The sequence below is a fragment of the Stegostoma tigrinum genome, chromosome 3 (genome assembly GCF_030684315.1).
Source record: "Stegostoma tigrinum isolate sSteTig4 chromosome 3, sSteTig4.hap1, whole genome shotgun sequence".
NCBI classification, from domain to species: domain Eukaryota; kingdom Metazoa; phylum Chordata; class Chondrichthyes; order Orectolobiformes; family Stegostomatidae; genus Stegostoma; species Stegostoma tigrinum.
The window spans coordinates 72,638,556-72,657,108 of record NC_081356.1 but is presented as its reverse complement, the minus strand read 5'-3'; the positions used below and the strand labels follow the sequence as shown (position 1 = coordinate 72,657,108).

The following is an 18,553-nucleotide window of genomic DNA, read 5'->3' as shown; positions in this document are numbered from 1 at the left end:
AAGACCATGAATGGTCTAGCCCCAAGCAATGGATTAGTCAATCTTCACAGTCCGAAAGTCTATTCACCAGTCCAGAAAATGGGCTTTTACAAGTTAAAATAAACTATACAGGTACCTTAAGGAACAGAATTCAAGGACCAGGCTCCAAAGAAGACACGCTTACCAAATGCTGTTCTATTGTAGGAAAGTCACAAGCTGACTAGGAAAAATATTGATGTTGTTTCATGATCATAAATTTATATTTCTAGACCTTCTCCTCCTCCTGCTCCTCTGATGCTGCTTGGCCTGCTGTGTTCATCCAGCTCTACACCTTGTTATCTCAGATTCTCCAGCATCTGCAGTTCCTACTATGTCTGAAACTATCTAATATTAAACTTAGTTCAAAGTTTATACTTATTCCCTTGTCATTCCAACCTGACTAGGTCAATAGTAAATCTACATGGGGAAAGTATAGTCCTTTCATTAATTTGGAGCCAATCAAATATTCTCAAAGTTTACAATTTACTGGTGTAAAAATCTACAGTTCCAAGCTTATTATGATAAATAAAGGCTTTTAAGCCAAGCATTAAGCCTGAACCTTTCCAAAAATGCAATTCTTTTTGCCTCTTCGGTGACAATTAGTTCAAAGATTGTACTTAGCAGCAGATCCACTTCTTTACTACTCCACAACAATCTTCATCTGTTTTACTTTGTGGCTGACCAGCACTTTTCAATAGAAAGGATGAAAGAGGAAACAGTTAGGAAAGATGTGCTGGTTTATGTATTGTGGCAAATTTGCTGCATTGTTTTTTAAAGCATTGCTATCAATATCAATACAAACCATTGAGTAGTGCTATTGTACTCTAATACAGTTTGAATGTGCCATGGATTTGAAAATTCTGAGTACTTTAATCCCTATCTCTTTCTGACTGTCCATTTCTCTCATTTTATAAATAGTAATTGTTGCAATCACAATGATGTCACTTGTGGAATATCATTTTATATGGACAAGCTAAGGTTAGAGCTGGCAGAAAATATCTTCTATCCCTACCACAGCTATTGGACCTTCTAATGGTAAGTATGTTATTTTAGTATTTATATTTGTGGTTTTGCAAGCAAGTTAAATGTAAAATCATGAACACCACAAGGTTATAGGGAAGGAGAAGACATATAAACCAACAATGACGTGTAGATCATATGAAAAAAGGTTTTTCCTCAAACTTGCATTTCATTGCTACATAAATAAACACCTAGATCCTGCTGCAGTGTGGCCATGCCTCCCACCAAAACCACAATGAAAAATGTTGGTAACTGCAGTTTTCTTGCCTTTTTCATGGGATTTCTTTGCCGAATTTCTGCCACTGCTAAAAGAGCTGATTTTTGTTCAGTTGGTTATACCAATTCAGGCAATCTCTTCTCTATTTTGCTCAAACATCATCTATGCCCGGAGTTAAGGACATTTTTGAGGGGTGACTTCAGAAGCTTTATACTGAATATCAAAGGCCTGATTTTGCAAGGCCTCACCAGCATTGAGTTGGAGTTGCAAATATAGAAATGCAAACATGCAGAACAAGTTATTGCCCCTTTCTCACAGGTAGTTAGAACTAATAATAACTCTATTTTAATTGGATCAATTCAGTTTTATGGGAGAGATGGAAACACGTTTGGAATGTTTCCAGGAGTGAGTTATAGAGGAGATGAATATAGACCTTGGGGATGACTCAATATCATTTTCAGATGGTGAGAGTCAAGGCATTTGAGTTTAGGTCAAGTTAGTCAACTTTTAAAGACAGTGTGATAATGGAGTTTCATAGGATAGTACAGAGTGCCAACAGGCACACTATGTATGCTAATAGAAAATATGCAGCTATGTTCTTTCCGGTACTGACATGAAAGCTAAACACAAATTGACAAACTGCACCCTAAAAAGTCTGAGTCTTCAACATCAGCTGGTAAAGAAAGTATCAGCTAAAAAAAAATCAATAATGCAAAAAGGTAGATGTTTCCTGAATAAAATTCTGTGTTACATGTCAGCATAAGATTATAAGAAACGGGAGTTGGTAACCATTTGGCCCATTGTAAACTGCTATTTGATATGACTTTCACTTGATTTGCGCGACTGTGTGCCCGAAAACACTCAACTACCTTGTCCATTAATAATTTGTCTAATACTGCCTTGAATATATTCAATAAGCCAGTCTTCACTGCGTACTGGGAAAGAAAATTACAAAACTTATGACCCCTTAAGATAAGAAATTTCTAATCGCCGTTTCAATTTCAAATGGGAGACCTTTTATTTCTAAACTCAGCTTCCCAGTTCTGTTCTAATCCTCCCATGTGAGGAAATATACTTCCATGCCTCAGTAGTTCAGAATCATTTATGATTTAATAAGAAAATCTTCTATTCTTCTAAATTCCAATGAATGTAAAGTAAACCTGCTCAACCTTTTCTCATAATGCAAACTCTTCACCTACCATTCATCCTAGTGAAAACTTCTTAGGTGCATCCAATAAAACTATGTCCCTACATAAGGAGAATAAAGCTGTACATATCACTCCAAGTATAGTCTCATTAATGCCCTTTACCATTGTCACAGATTTCCTTTTCTCGGATATCTTGGAGCTAAATTTCTTAATTAAGAAAAAACAATATTAATTTAATTAGCAAAATTTGCAGTTGTTTTCCCCAGCAATACCTGTTGAGTCACATAACACCAAAGTCACTGCATCCTATAAAATTCTGGGTCATGCCAGAACATTTAATTTGTATCCTGTAAAATTTCACTTCTGGCATTAAAATGCTTAAAATGTAGCATTTGCCCAGTAGTGAACAGAGATACTGTTGTAAAGTGATGTCTGGCTATCAACCACTGGTGGCTTATGGTTAGAATAAAGAGCTGCCATCAATCCTCCTTCCTGTATCATGCTAAGGAGCTGTTTTGTGGTGTATGATGCAGGATGAACCACGACTAGGTCTCAGTATACAGGACTCTAGACTTAGATAACAAGATTTGCAGATGACACCAAAATTGGGAATGTAATGGACAGTGGAGAAGGTTTCTAAGATTACAAAGAGATCTTGATCAAACTAGGTCATGGGTGGAGGAGTGGCACATGGAGTTTACCATGAATAAATGTGAGATATTGCATTTTATGTTTAAAAACACAAGTGCAGGACTTATACAATTAATGGAAGGGCCTGGATAGTGCTGTAGAAAAGACAGACCTAGGGGATCAGGTGCAGAATTTTTTGAATTTTTTGTCACAAGTAGACAGGGCGATTAGGTGTTTAGCACACTTGCCTTCATTGCTCAAACCTTTGGTATAGGAGTTGGGACATTATGTTGAGGTTGTATAGGATGGTAGTGAGGCCACTTCCAGAGTACTGTGTGCAGTTTTAGTGTCCCTGTTTCAGGAAGGGCCTTAGTAAATTAGAGCAGTTTTGCAAAAAAGATTTACCATGGGGTTGCTAGGCATGAAGGGTTTGAGTTAGAAAAATAGGGTGGGACCTTTTTCACTAGAACTTCGGAGGTTGAGGGGTGGCCTTATAGAGGTTTATAGTATCATGTGGTGTATAGATGAGATGAACAGCAAGGGTCTTTTCCCTGTGGTGGGGAGTTCAAAACTACAGGACATATTTTTAAAAAGGATTTGAAGGGCAACTTTTTCTACACAGAGAATGATTAGTGTGTGGCTAGAAGAGCTACAATTTGTCCAAAATGTGATAGAATTTTCAAAGCAGGTTGTTGCATATGTGTTGGCCTTGAGCCTCATTGGTTAATAATTTTATTTTTAACTTTTGTACTTACAGAAAATCAACAAGCAGGGAGTGGGACTGCTAGGAAATTATAATGGCATTGATGCTAGAGCTGCTAGAAGAAGTGATGGGTGCAGGTACAGCTGTAACATTTAAAAGAATTTGGTTAAGTAGATGAATAGGAAAGATTTGGAGGGATCTGGGCCAAACGCTGGCAAGTGGGACTTAGTTCAGTTTGGGAACAGAATTGGCATGGACGAGTTGGACCAAAGGGTCTTTTTCCACACTGCATGACTGTGTAATTTATTACAGCCCAGTAACTGTATACCGGTTACTTTAACTCTTAGGCTTGCTAAATATTGTAACCAGCGAGAGAGAAGACACGTGTCTTTCCATAAAGGAGAAAGACTTCAACTGATTGTCTGCCAGGAGAGAGGGGCAGCCAATTATATCTCACAAAGATCTTTCCGAAAAATACCTCACACATCAAAAAACCTGTTGAAATATTATCCCTGACAAAATGAAACAATTCTAGATGACTTCCGCAGGTTCGTGAGGAATTGTTGGCATTTGTATTTTACGTTCCACATCCTCCTCTCGTCTTCCTGAAGGCGAGCGTACACCAGAGTGCCACTCTTCCAGCGAGCTATAATTTGAACATTTGGTCCTTTCTATTCTGGAGTCACGGTGAACATTTCAATCAATAATTAACATGCCTTGCGAACGAGAGCACCATCAGTCTGCGCACATTCGTGGCACTACGTAACGATAATTCATTTTTCATAGGGATTTGTCACAGATGAGATCACTGTAAAACAAGAATCTTTTAATATCAATAATATTAACGATATTAATTAATTCTTAATTTCCTTTCATCCTGACAACGCTGGCTGTCACGACGCGGCTGGAGATCTGCTGTTATGTTGATTTTGCTGCTAGGAAACGGCGAAGTCAATCGTTGCTGCGTCTGCAGTGGAACGCGGTTTCTTTGTGGCGGGCTAGCCCTGCTGATGGGACCCAGAGCCAGTCCCAACACCAAATCCACGGTTTAAATTATGGGGAGCTTGGAGGGAGTGATTGGAAGATGACGGTGGTGTAAGGTCAGTAAACTTCACTAATTATAGCCCTGGACGCGTCTAGTGATATTTAACGTTCACCTCAAATGCTAATTATGACCATTTAACGTCTAGCTAGTAATCACTAAAACAAGCTAAGCTGCAGAGTGTAACAGTATGGTGCAAAGTCAATAGGATGCAGCTATAGGTCGCTTCATCCAGCCCAATAACCCAGATGCTGACGTTTCAGAAAGTTTTGATCAGGATCAAGAGTCTCTGAACTGAATACTTGAGAAATCTGCAGTTAGAGAATTTCAGATTGGAATAAAACTTCACTCCGCTCCATTCTCCAACTAAATGATTAGTGCACCCTAAACACAAGGCACCTCAGTGCAACATTACTGGCATGCTCCCATATTAGCCAGTGTCCTCAAGCAGTTCAACATCCTCCTGTGGAGGTTAAGGGCTTTCCATCTTTATAAGCCACTTGAATGCTGCTACAGCAACGTTTTGCGTTATCTAGATCTCAGCTCTCAGTACGCAGAAACTGAAAAAAATTCATGCTGTATCTCTTTGCTAATTGATCTTCAGGTAAATTAGGATTAGGGAGCAACCCTGGTCCTCAGAATTGTTCTCCTACAAAGATAAAATAAAAATAAATTGCATAGTGACAACACAAGTTTGGGGATTTCAGATTTTACATTTCCTCCTTCAGTTTTAAACTAGGCCACACATAACTAACAAGGGAAGGGGCCACTAAGTAGACAACATAACTCTATTAAACAGTGTTAAATCAATGCCATTATAATTTCCTAGCAGTCCCATTCCCTGCTTGTTGATGTTCTGTAAGTACAAAAGTTAAAAATAAAATTATTAACCAATGAGGCTCAAGGCCAAAACATATGCAACAACCTGCTTTGAAAATTCTATCACATTTTGGACAAATTGTAGCAAGCAGCTGAGACAATACACAACATTTGAAAAATAATCAACTACATTCTAAACAAAATAACATACAGAATTCTAAAAAGAAGTCCATTTATTCAATCTCACAACTTCAACAATTAAAAAAAAATCCATTATGAGAATCCGCATCTTCACCATTTCTCATTGGTTCTTCCTTGGACCAAACTCTGGACTGAGTTTGTTGAATCCATCCATTAGTTTGAGATATACAGTTTACAGGGAAACAGACTAACTGTGGTAAAAATGTTGCCTCCATCCACCAATAATATGAAAAGTACCAGTGGAAAGCCATAGTATCTTGTTGAGGCTGAAATTGGAATGTTTCTCCTGATGTTTAATAAAATGTTAGCTAACATGTATTTAATGGACTGCCGCACTATGTTGCTTAATTCTCAAAATTATTTAAATGTTATACTCAAAACAATGCTATAAATAGTAACGACCTTATATTTGCTGATTGCATAGTACATTTGCAGTTTCCAAAAATGCAATGCAATGTTTAAACACAGACATTTCCTTTCTCAGGCATTCTCCTATGTCAACACATTCTTCTATCTTTTTTATTCCCATGAATTCTGATACAGCAAAGGTTGGAAATTTACAAAAGGCAAACTTCTAGTATATGCAGGATGTGAAAAATAGTCTTCCCAAATGAAAGCAGCTATAACAGAAAATAATCACTGCAAAGAGTTCCACACGTAATGCTTCAAATGTAACTCTCATTAACAAGTCTAACATCAAGAGCTATGCATGTGTAAGCTCAAATCAAATATCATTGCCATCCACTGGACTTTGACATAACACATTGAGTATCTACAGGAAACCTGATATCTAGTTCTCAAGAATTAAAGGAATAATTGTACAACTGTAAAAGAAACTGCTTCCACAATGGTAGCTCAATAATACAAGTACAAAGGATTTTAAAAAGTTAGCCATGTCAAAACTCTCGAGAGTATGCTATATATGTGGCAAACAATTTGGATTACATTCAATTGCTGTGCATGAGCCTCAATGTCTACAGAAATGGCGAACTGAGAATGAGAAATTACCAAAGCACCAAAGAAGACCAGAACCAAAAAAACCAAAGCCTGTTAAAACTGATGGTTCTTATGATTTTGATGCTACTAATGCCGCAGCATTCACAAGTGCAAATGCTCAACTCATTCCTTGTGAAAATTGTGGTCGAACATTCTTACCTGATCGACTTTCTGTGCATCAAAGAAGCTGTAAAGGAAACGGTGGAGGTACATCATCCAGAATGCCTCAGTCAAGTACAGGTTACAGTTCTGTAAGTTTTTAAATACCTTTTCTTCCAAATACTTCACCTGTTGTCTAGAAAAAAAGAGGGAATAGAACAGAATCAGAGCACTAGATTAAGGAGACTTAAATTTGGGGTATGTTGTAAATATTAAAGTGGGCAAATACTGCAGCATGTTTTGAAGATGAAGATTTTAAATTCAAATGTGCTGATGGATAGAATGCAATCTAGCTTGGTGAGGGAAAGAGTGATGAGCAAATGGAACTTAATAAGACACAAAATGCTGAGAATGAAGTTTGAACTCATTTGGACTTTGTGGAGGGGGCATGTTTGAAATTAGATGAGGAGTGGCATTTGCAAAATTGGTGTCAGTCAAATTCATCATGTGCTGATGCAAATAATTTCTAAATTAATAAGAACTGAGGCAAATTCTACCAGAATGAGAAAATACAATTCTCATTATTACTTTTCTCAACACTGGATGCAGCAATGGATGAATGTCAGGAGCACTTAACCGATATGAGTGGAAAATTGTGCATCAGTGAATTTTGAATAGATGGAACAGTTAAAAGGAAGTGCAAGAGGAGGAGGTAATATTTTGGCAAGCATTTGAATTTGGAAAACATTTCAATTTCCAAGATTGAAAGGTCAAGGAAAATAAATGATAGGCACAAATGAACATACATCTGTGAACAATTCCCTTTTTGAAATTACTTAAACCATGGTGGTGTTGGCAAAATGATCACCCTCTGTCCCATTCCATTTGAAAATTGAGCTAAATTGTCTGTTCGAGCAAAGTACGTCTGTATTAAAACAGGAATTAATGATAATTATGATCTGCAAAGAACCAATTACAGCATAGTCGAGATCACTGAAATATGGCTACAGAAATATCAGGGCTTACACATTGCAGAATACATATTTTGAGAAAAGTAGAGAGAAAAGAGATAAGTGGAGTTGCAGTACATATTTGGGATAACACAATGGCAGTGAAAAAGAGCAATACAGCCAGCTATAAAAACAGAAATGGAATCCATGTGGGCAGAGACAAAGGATCAATCAATTGTCAAACCGTCATATTGTTGCAGGAAGATGGAGGAAGTATTATCTAACCAACTTAGGGAAAAAGAATGATAATCACGTTGGTATTTCAACTACACAGAATTAAATAGGACAGGTGGGTAACGGGGATAACAAAGAAGAATCGTCTTCACATATACACAACACCTTTTTAAAGCAATGTGTAAAAAGTCCAATAAGTGAGATTTAACTGATGAACCTAGTAATGGAAATTTAACCACAGCAGATAGGAGAAGTGACAATAGAGGAATGGCTAGGAAGTATGATCATAATATAAAGCACTTTAAGACAATAATTTAGAATAGTATAAGCATGAAAAAGAGACAAGCAATAGATTAGAGATGCTGAAATTGGCCCTTTGGAAGATAAAATATACAACCGTAATGTTTGAGAATGGTGTTTGAAAGAACCCAGGAAAATATATTCTCCTAAAACAAAATTAACTAAACACTAATGATACACTATTGACGAATAAAGTCTTGAAGAAAAAAGTGATCATAAGGAAAATATTTACTAAGTACATGAACATTGGCCAATAAGAAGAATATAGAAAGATTATAAGACGGGCCAAAAATATTAAGAGGATCTATGAGCTTAAATTAAGGTCCATAAATTAAAATGTTACAATATTTTAAGAGACCTGAACAAAATAAGGGAAATTTGGATGGCAATAAGGTCACTTATAGAAAAGTACAGAATGAAATCACGTGCGAAAGGCTGAAATATTAAACAATTATTTTATGTCAATATTTATCAAAGAGACGGATGAAATAGATATGACATTGAAAAAAGATATTAAAAGAGATCTGATTTCATTCAAAATCAGAAAAGGAGAAATGTTGAACAAACTAATCAAACACAAAGAGGATAATTACTAGGTCCTGTAGTACATTTTTAAAATAAATTTAAAAAAGAGGTGGTAAAGGTACCATTACACACACTTAATTATTTGTTAGCTAAAGATATAATGCAAGCTGACTGATGGATAGCTGATGTTGCATTTAAGAAGGGAAATATTACACATCAGGGAATGATCTACCAGTCAGTTTAACATCAATGCCAAGAAAAAGAATGGAATGTCTAAAATAAGAGAGAAAAAAACATTGAGAAAATCAAATGTATTAATGAATAGTAAGTGTGGATTTTAAAAAGGGAGGTCTTACTTTATGATTCTCATTGAATTCTTTGAAAAGAGAACAGAAGAATAAATATAATTGTCATTTAGCTACATTTGCAAAAGGTCTTCAATAAAATGCTACAAAATAGATTAATGAATAAGCACAGAGCATGCAGAATTATGGAATAAGTAACAAAGTGAATAACTAGCTGGATGCAAGTTGGAAAGCAGAGAGTGGGGGTAACAAGAAGGAAATCAGAGTGGAAGTGAGTTTCTACAAGGTTTAGTGCTGGGACTGCTGTTATCCACAAATGACATTTGTGACATAGATTTTGAAATCAAAAACACAGGATGGTAATCCAGTGAAACTTCTGGGAGCGAAAAATGAGAGGGGGGCATTTAATTGCGCAGGAGGTGAAATGTCAGCTTTGCGACACTGGGATGGATATTGGAAAGTACATTGGCAGTGGATTAAAGACAGATCATGGTTCATTCCCAGCAGCAAGCAGTGGGAAATTACTTTTAATGCATTAACTTTTCATGCATACTCATTAAAACATGTGGTCACCAGATTAACTTGTACCTTTGCAATTATGTTGGTAAATGAGAAACATGTGTCTTCAGATTCAGAAGTGGTTGAAGATGGAGTCAGCCGGTAAGGTAGTCTTCCTGGAGGTTTTGGAGTGAGTAGGCACTGCTTTTATTGCATGAGAATTTTGTTGGTCCAAGGAGGAGTTGCTAAATTATCGAATTGACTTTGAGTGCAGCTGTTCAGTTTGTAGAAGGGAAAATTGTGGCTGTCCTGGGATAGCAAGGCATTGCCATCAGGGTCAGGAAGGTCACATTATGGTGATCTTAAGAAGGGTCATGGGAGACAGAAGCAGGGAGCTCAATGACAGAGGGATGGTCAATCCCTGCTGAAGGCAGCTCAAGCTAATAGATCTGAGAACAAGTGTGACTGAGAATAGGTCAGTGACGAGGCTAGGAGGGTGAATGGCGATGTTCGGCAGGTAGTGTTGAATGAATTTTACCTGGTTAGTAGTCTACAGGCATAGTTTAATACTCTGGGAACGTTGTTCAAATTCCACCATGGCATTTGGTGGAATTTAAATTCAACTAACAAATCTGGAGCTAAAAGCGGATCTATTGGCGACCATGAAACCACTGTTGATTGACAATAAGTAGCCATCTTGTTCACTAGTGCCCTGTAGGGCATCATTAATTACTGTGGACTACCTGTAACCACAGATCTATAGCAATATCATTGACTCTTAAATGCCTCTGAAATAGCCTACCAAGCTATTAAATTATATCAAACCACTATGAAGTCTAAAGAAAGGAATGAAATGAGATAAACTAACAAGCATTGATCTAGGTACCAGAAACGATAATGGCAAGCCCAGTCCTGTTGACCCTGCAGAGCCCTCCTTTGTAAGATCTGGGAGCTGAATAGATGGAAGATAATAGTAGGATCATGCATGTTGAACATTATAGAAATGTTAAGTGGTAATGATCACAAATTAAATGTTCCTCATTCTGACTATTTGGTCTTGGCACTTGGTGCAGAAACTAGACTGATGAAACTTGAGGAAGATATTGACAGAGATTGAAATGGAAGGCAAGGACACATTTTTTAATGTGAAAGGAAGGCGGAATCTGAGTGGTAACTCAAAAGGTAGAGGAATTCTCCTGGGTAGGGCAAAGAAAGAGTACCAGAGTACGTAGTATTGTTGTCAGAATGTTATACTTTATATATCATAAGTTCACCAGGAATCATTTAAAATGTTTGTGTTTTGAAATAGTGGGCCACGTTTTTAACTCTGAACTGAGAGTGCAGAGTCAGGAACATCTCCATCATCGATGACATGTAATACAGCAGAAAAGTCCAGATAGTCTCCTCTTTGTTGCAGAATCTCTTGCAAAAGATAGAGTCATAGTGATGTACAGCACTGAAACAGACCCTTCAGTCCAATTCATCCACGCCGACTAGATATCCTAAATTAAACTAGTCCCATTTGCCAACAATTGGCCCATATCCCTCTAAACCCTTCTTATTCATTTATCCATCCAGATGCCTTTTAAATGTTGTAATTGTACCAGCCTCCATCATTTCCTCGGTCAGCTCATTCAATGCATGCACCAGCCTCTACATGAAAAAGTTGCACCATAGGTCCCTTTTATATCTTTCCCCTCTCCCCTGAATCCTATGCCTTCTAGATTTAGACTTCCCCACCCTGGGGAAAAGACCTTGGCCATTCACCTCATCCATGCTGTTTGTGATTTATAAATCTCTCAAGGTCATCCCTCAGCCTCTGACACTCCAGGGAAAATAGCCCCAGCCTATTGACCTTCTCCCTGTAACTCAAACCCTCTAACCCCTTGGCAAGATTCTTGTAATTTTTTTTATAAAAGGAAAATTGTTTTTGGTAAAATCATTAGATATTAATTCCTGGTGAGGGTGGATGTTAATCGGAGTTGGGACTGCCACTCCCAGAAACAATGTAGACACAGTCACAAGGGTTGCTGGCTGTGTGGTTGGGCTGTGAGAGAGGCTCCCCCAATGCTCCAGACTTGATATGAAACAAACTAAAAGAAAGCTGCCCCCACCTACTAGTTTTCACCCCTCACACACTTCCCATGGCCAATGTAAGCCAACCTATCCCACCTTGTGCTACCCCCCCAACTCATTGCCTTTCATACCTTCTCTATCAAGCAATGCCATTCTACCCATATCCTATTGACCCCTCAACCTCTATGCAATGTGTGCTTCTCTACCGCTGCATAGTCCCTCATAGCCTCCATGCCAACCTTACACTCCTGTCCATACCCCATGGCTCTTTACAATCTCTGTATTAACTTAGTGGCAAATCATGGCCCCAACCCTTTGTCCTTACACCATCCATGCCAACTCATTCAGTATTCACTGACAGCAGACCTCAGGAGTCATGTTGAAATGCAATAAAATAAAATTCTAAGTTTCTATTGATGACTTTTAAGAATAGTTCTTGTTGATAAATCCCATGTAAAGTCTCTAAATCCTATAAACCTTTATGAGTGCACATTTGTATTCATAGCCCCACATCAAAGACTTAGTTGAGGTTGTCAATCAAATGGTGAACATGCAAGCTTTCCGCAGTGATACTGATCAGTTGTAAAATCACTCATGTAGTACTAATGTTACACTTTCAGAATTGCAGAATTGTTGTGGTGTAGAACCCGCAGCCTTACGTCAACAAATAGTTCATTGAAATTAAAAACGCTAACGTGTTTTCCCAACTGGAGTTTTTTTTCCCCAAAATTTCAAGGGCTTCAAGTCTTCAATGCCTCGACAGCTTAACAGTTCATTCAAGCAATTTCTAAACACACTCATGTCGACTTTTAACAATTCAACAGGGAATCTGATCTCTCCCAATAGGATGTCTGCATCTCTCCAAATAACTCCTTTTGTTTAAATGTCTGAAATCGATGGATCATGTTTTAGACACCCCACAAATCAAGGGTGAATCTTTTAAATGTAGCTGCACTTCTGTATGTGCAACTACCTCTGTGAACCATGGATATGCTAACTAACACCCAATCCATTCCTTAACTTAGCAAAACTGGTAAGGGATAACAAAGTGTAGAGCTTGACGAACACAGCAGGCCAAGCAGCATCATAGGTGCAGGAAAGCTGATGTTTCGGGCCTCGACCCTTTGTGGTGGAACTTCTGGAGGTGGGACTCTGGTGCCATTTTGGCTAATCTAGAGATCTTCTATCCCTGCAAAAATCCAGTGCAATTTGAAAGTGATTTGACAGTGAGAAGATTTATTCTATTTAGAGAATAGTGCTTATAATCCACTGGGTTTTTATTATGTCTAAGTTATTTCGTTTTCTTGCTTGTGTTCCAATGGGAAAGAAAAACACTATCAAACTTTTAATGTTTGATTATAACGTAAATTAGTAGAAAGAAACCTGATTAAGTTTTCAAAAATAGAAGCAGAATTTTTTTCTATCACATCAATAAATTGTACTCATCCAGCTGTAGCCTCCTGCATTTATATATGCAAGACATATGTCTTCCTTCTATGCTTTTAGTACTTTATAGTGTTTGAATTAAATGACTAAAACTTAACATTTGTCTTTAGCCACCAGCAATTAGACGCCCACGGACAGTTGTCTGCTATATTTGCGGCAGAGAATATGGAACTACATCTATAAGTATTCATGAGCCACAGTGTTTGAAAAAATGGCATATCGAAAATGATAAGCTTCCAAAGCATCTCAGAAGGCCGGAACCCAAGAAACCTGAAGTCAGGTCTATCACAGGTAAGTGCATATTAGTTGTAATGTATTAATGTATTACCGTAGCAGAACTGTAATGAGTTTGTAGTAAAGAGTTGGTAGTTTACTTTTAATTCTGTATTATTTGTTTTAATATATCACTCTACATCATGAAAATGGTATGAATTGAGTGCACAAATAAACTATCATTGGTCCTGTTTCATATTTTGCTGCAATAAGTAGATATCTAAATCATGTTTATATTTATACTTGCCCATCTGAAATCACATTTTTCCTACTTTCAGGTGGTGATATTCTCAACCCACTGTCCTTATTCTTCTGGGTGCCAGGGTAATTGATTTGGAAAGTGCAAGTAAAAGCCTTGATAAGTTGCTGTAGTGCAGTCTTGTTAATGGAGCTGGTGGTGAAGGTAATGAATGTCATAGTGCTATATTGGATTCCAATCAAGCAGACTGCTTTGCCCTAGATGGTGTTGAACTTCTCGCATATAGAGTATACAAACCCGCGTAGGTGGGGAATATTCCAATGCACTCCAAATTTGTGCCTTGTAGGTAGTGGGCAGGCTTTGGGGCCTCAGGAAACAGATCATTCACCGTAGAATTCTTCGCCTTCAGCCTGCTATTTATATAGTGGTCTTGTTAACCTCCTGGTTAATGGTGATCTCCGGCAATGATAACACCTTTGACTGGGGGAAGCTGTTGGTTTTTTGGGTGGCATTTGAAGGAAATTTGTTTGCAGTAACTGTTAGTAACCACAAACCAGCCCAAACCGGAATGTTTTTCACACCATTTTTAAGATGGTGGCAGTTTGAAAGAGAGCTATATGTAGTTAGGTGGATGAAATTTCTGGAATATTGATTGACCAAGCATGGGTGGCCCTGACAGCTTGGTTACATTAGCTGTGACCAGGAGGTAGTGAGTATTTTTTGTCACCTCCCCCACCTTGTAGCATGGTTTATTAGTTGCCACTGAACATCCGACCCACGTGGTCTGGGAGAGTTTTCCATTCAGTCAAACAGTCGGCACACAGTTGGTGGCCTTTGACAATTTCTCTATTTGAGGGCAGCAAAGCAAAGGAGGTGTCTGCATCCTGGAACTTTTGAATCAGAGGAAACAGTAAGAACTTAAGGGTGGCTGAATGTCTGCTGAGTTTGCAAAACCCTGCATTTTGCATCATCTTCATTTTTCACAATTCACTGCCAGTGCCAGAGAAGATTTTAGAAGATGTAGCCACACTGTGCTTCCATTTGTAATCTTTGTACTGGGGAATGAGCATTAAGATCCTAGACTTTATTCTTCCTTTTTATAAAATCTATTTTTTTTATTTCACACTTTATTCTACTGCTTTGTTGTGACATAGTCGTGATATAACTAATGTTATTCTTCCTTCTTATTTTTAGTTATGCATAATAATTGTACCCACAGGAAATTTTCTCAAGGCTATATGGATATGAGGATGGCTGCTTTATGATCTGAGCAATTAAGATGGAACTGAAATCTGTGCAGTTATCAGAAGATTTCTCACCTTCTGATGCTGGGCTGGAGGGAAGATGATAAAGGAGCTGAGATGATTATGTTTTGAAGATGCCCTTAGAAAAGCAACTGCAGCAGTGTCCTGAGTAACTCAGATTATTGGCCTCCAACAAATTTATTATGCAGAAAAGTTAAACACTAAACAGGTTGAAACTGAGTTTTTTAAAGATAAATATCATTCATGGGATGTGGGTGTTGCTGATGCTAGGCTGGAGGGAAGATGATAAAAGAGCTGAGGTGATTATGTTTTGAAGATGCACTTAGAAAAGCAACTGCAGCAGTGTCCTGAGTAACTCAGATTATTGGCCTCCAACAAACTTATTATGCAGAAAAGTTAAACACTAAACAGGTTGAAACTGAGTTTTTTAAAAATAAATATCATTCATGGGATGTGGGTGTTGCTGACTATGCCAGCACAAGTTACCCAATCGCTAAGTGTTGAGAAGTTTGCAAGCTTACTTCTCGATCCTCTGTAGGCTGTATGATTTAGTGCTGTTACAGAAGGAGTTCCTGTATTTTGAACCAGCGGTGTTGAAGATATGGTGATACAGTTCTAAGTCAGACTGTGACCCTTGAAGAAGACTTTGCAGATGGAGGTATTCCTGTATATCAGCTGAACTCTTTCTAAGTGCCGGAGGTCACCACTTTGGAAGCTGTTGTCATGGCGCCATGGTAAGTTGCCACAGTGTATCTTGTAGATAGTACATTGTAGCCACAGTCTAGCAATAGTAGCAGGAATGCATATTGAAGGTGGTAAATGGAATGCCATCAAATTGGCTGCTTTGTATTGTATGGTGTTGAATGTTTGTATGCTGTTGGAGCCAGACTCTTCTATTTAACTCTGGAATATTCCGCCACTTCACGGCTTGTGCTTTGTAGTTGGTGGATAGAGTCAAGTAACGAGCTAGTCACCGTAGAATTCCAAATTTCTGACCTTTATTTGGCTGATCCAGTTGAGTAATTGGTCAGCGATAACCCGAGGATATGGTTAGTAGGGGATTTGGTAATGGTAATGCCATTGAATATGAAGTGGAAATAGCTAGATTATGACTTATTGAAGATAATTATTGTCTGCCATCTATGTCACATGCAAGCTATTTACAAGCTTAAGCCTGAATGTTGTCTATGTCTTGTTGCATGCAGGCACTGATTGATTCAGTAATAAGAACTTGTGAATGAAATTAAACACTGCAGTCATCAGTAAATGTCCTTACTTCTCACCTTCTGTTGGAGGCAACGTCACTGATGAAGTTGCTGAAGGTGCCTGGGCCATACACACTTCTGAGGCACTCTTGCTGTGATGTCCTGAAACTTGAGTGCGTTGGTCTTCAACAAGCAAAACCATCTTCCTTTGTTCTAGCCAATGAGTGGAGAGTTCCTCTGCCACCCTCCTCCAATTCTCATTGCTTCAATGTTTCCAGAGCTCTTTAGTGCCACGGAAGGTAAAATGTTGCAATGATGCCAAGGCCAGTCACTCTCACCTCAGCTCATGAAGTCAACTTTATTATTTGAAACAATGGTACAGTGATGTCAGGAGCTCAGTGACCTGTTGGAATCCAAATGGTATATGACTGGCGACCTTATTTGTGAGAAACTGCCAATTGATAGCACTGTTGATGATTCATTCAGTCTCTTGGCTGATTATTGAGAGTAGTCTGTTGGGATGGCAATTGGACAGCTTGCATTGGTCCTATTTTTATGGACATAAAGGATATTCAAATCCAGTCTAACGGTGAGACTATTTCTGGACCCCTGGCCAGTGTTATGGCCAGTCTTCAGGCAAGGCACAGTTCAGTTCAAGAGGGGAAAGATTGAGTCAGAAACAATTTTCTAACCTTAAATGACAGCAATTACATAAGAATTGAGGCTTGGCTAACTGGCGCGAACAGGGAATGCAGCAAAGATGGTTGAGGAACAATGACAGATCTTTAAGAAAATAGTTAAACAAAAACATATCAAGAAACTTTGGATTGTAGGAAGGGGATAAGACAGCCGTGGCTAACCAGGTACGTCGAGGCCATCATTAAATTGACAGAAGAAACAAAATGTGACAAAGATTAGTGATAAGCCAAAGGATTGGGGAAGTTTTGAAGGCCAAAAAGAAATGTCAAAAAAGTAAGAAAATAAACATTGAGAATAAACTTGCAGATAATATCATATCAGTAATAGTTTATTTAAATATATAAAAGGGAGAAAGAGGTCAAAGTGAATTTAGGCTCTGTAGAGAATGAGGCTGGAGAGATAATAGTGGGAAATCATGAAGTGTTGGGAGAGTTGAATAAATACTTTGCATCAGTCTTCACGGTGGAAGACATTTATAGCTTTCCAAAAAACATTAAATAGTCAAAGGGCAAGCGTTTTAGTGGAAGTAAATACACTCGGTTCTACTATAACACAAGAGTTGTTTTCCTGTGCAACATTGCATTATAGAAAATATGCGCTTATGAACTAAGGGGGCCTATGGGATTAGGGGCTGACCACCAAAAATAAATTACTCAAAAATTACTCAAAAGCCTAACACAAAGGATAGCACAATTTGACTAAATGTTTAATTCATATGTAACAATAAAATAAAAGTATATTTAACACCTTACCTCAAAAAAAATGTCAGGATGACTAGATAGGGAGAGGAGGTTGTACTGTACCTCTCACAGAAAGCACTTCACAACAAAGACTATGAAATGATCACGTGATGCCGGTGCAGAGACTCTTTCAGTGCTAACATTGTACATATTCATGACAAAGCCTCTAAAGCAATCATGTGATGTCAACGCGGGCTCCTCCGCGCACCGATGGGACCGTGTTATAGCCAACACAAGTTCGCATTTTAGAAATAGTGTTCCCTTATTCATCAATCACATTGCAGCCAATTCGCATTGACAGAACACACGTTATAGTAGAACCAACTGTACAAAACTTTCTGTTGACAAAACATACAAGGCAAAATGAATGGGTCTAATAGCCCATAAATATCCTGGAACTGATTGTCTAATATCCTAGCATATATTCTAAGTAGCTACAGAGATAGTGGATACACTCTCAGTAATCTTTCAAGAATCCTTAGATGCTGGAAAAATGCCAGAGAATCTGTAAATTTCCACTGTGACATATTTATTCAAATAGGGAAGGAGACAAAAAAAAAACCATAGGCCACTTAGCTTAACATCTTTCATTGGGAAAGTGTTAGAGCCTATTGTAAAAGATGTAATTGTAGAGCATTTAGAAATACATAATATGATCAAGCAGAGTCACTGATCTAATTGAATGGCAGAACAGACATGATGGGCTGAATGGCCTACTGCTGCTCTTTCATCTTATAGTGAGAAGGGATGAACTGGTTCCCTTTCTTTATTCATCTGCCCCAACATTACTTTATAAATGAAAGTGTGATGCCTTCTCCCAGACCAATACATTCATGTTGTAAAAGGAACCAATTTAACAAGGCTTTCTTGAGTTACCATAACAGTGAGTTTATTAATTATTAAATGTTAGAGATAATACACATAAACATAGATTAGAAACAAGAT

General features: G+C 38.0%; 2 protein-coding genes across 2 annotated transcripts in view; one reads left to right on the top strand and one right to left on the bottom strand.

Annotated features, from left to right (window-relative positions):
- The window catches only part of LOC125450929 (protein-lysine 6-oxidase), a 115,602-nt gene that overhangs the window by 38,346 nt on the left and 58,703 nt on the right, over window positions 1–18,553 (bottom strand). Inside the window, exon 6 of the mRNA XM_048527377.2 lies at window positions 6,954–7,089. Coding sequence (XP_048383334.1) covers window positions 6,954–7,089 — 136 coding nt within the window. The remainder of the gene's footprint in view (window positions 1–6,953; window positions 7,090–18,553) is intronic.
- Window positions 1–18,553, top strand: part of LOC125450930 (zinc finger protein 474-like) — a 49,190-nt gene that overhangs the window by 13,084 nt on the left and 17,553 nt on the right. Inside the window, exons 4-7 of the mRNA XM_048527380.2 lie at window positions 937–1,053; window positions 3,791–4,836; window positions 6,979–7,045; window positions 13,338–13,518. Of these exons, the coding sequence (XP_048383337.1) occupies window positions 7,016–7,045; window positions 13,338–13,518 (211 nt within the window). The 5' untranslated portion in view covers window positions 937–1,053; window positions 3,791–4,836; window positions 6,979–7,015. The remainder of the gene's footprint in view (window positions 1–936; window positions 1,054–3,790; window positions 4,837–6,978; window positions 7,046–13,337; window positions 13,519–18,553) is intronic.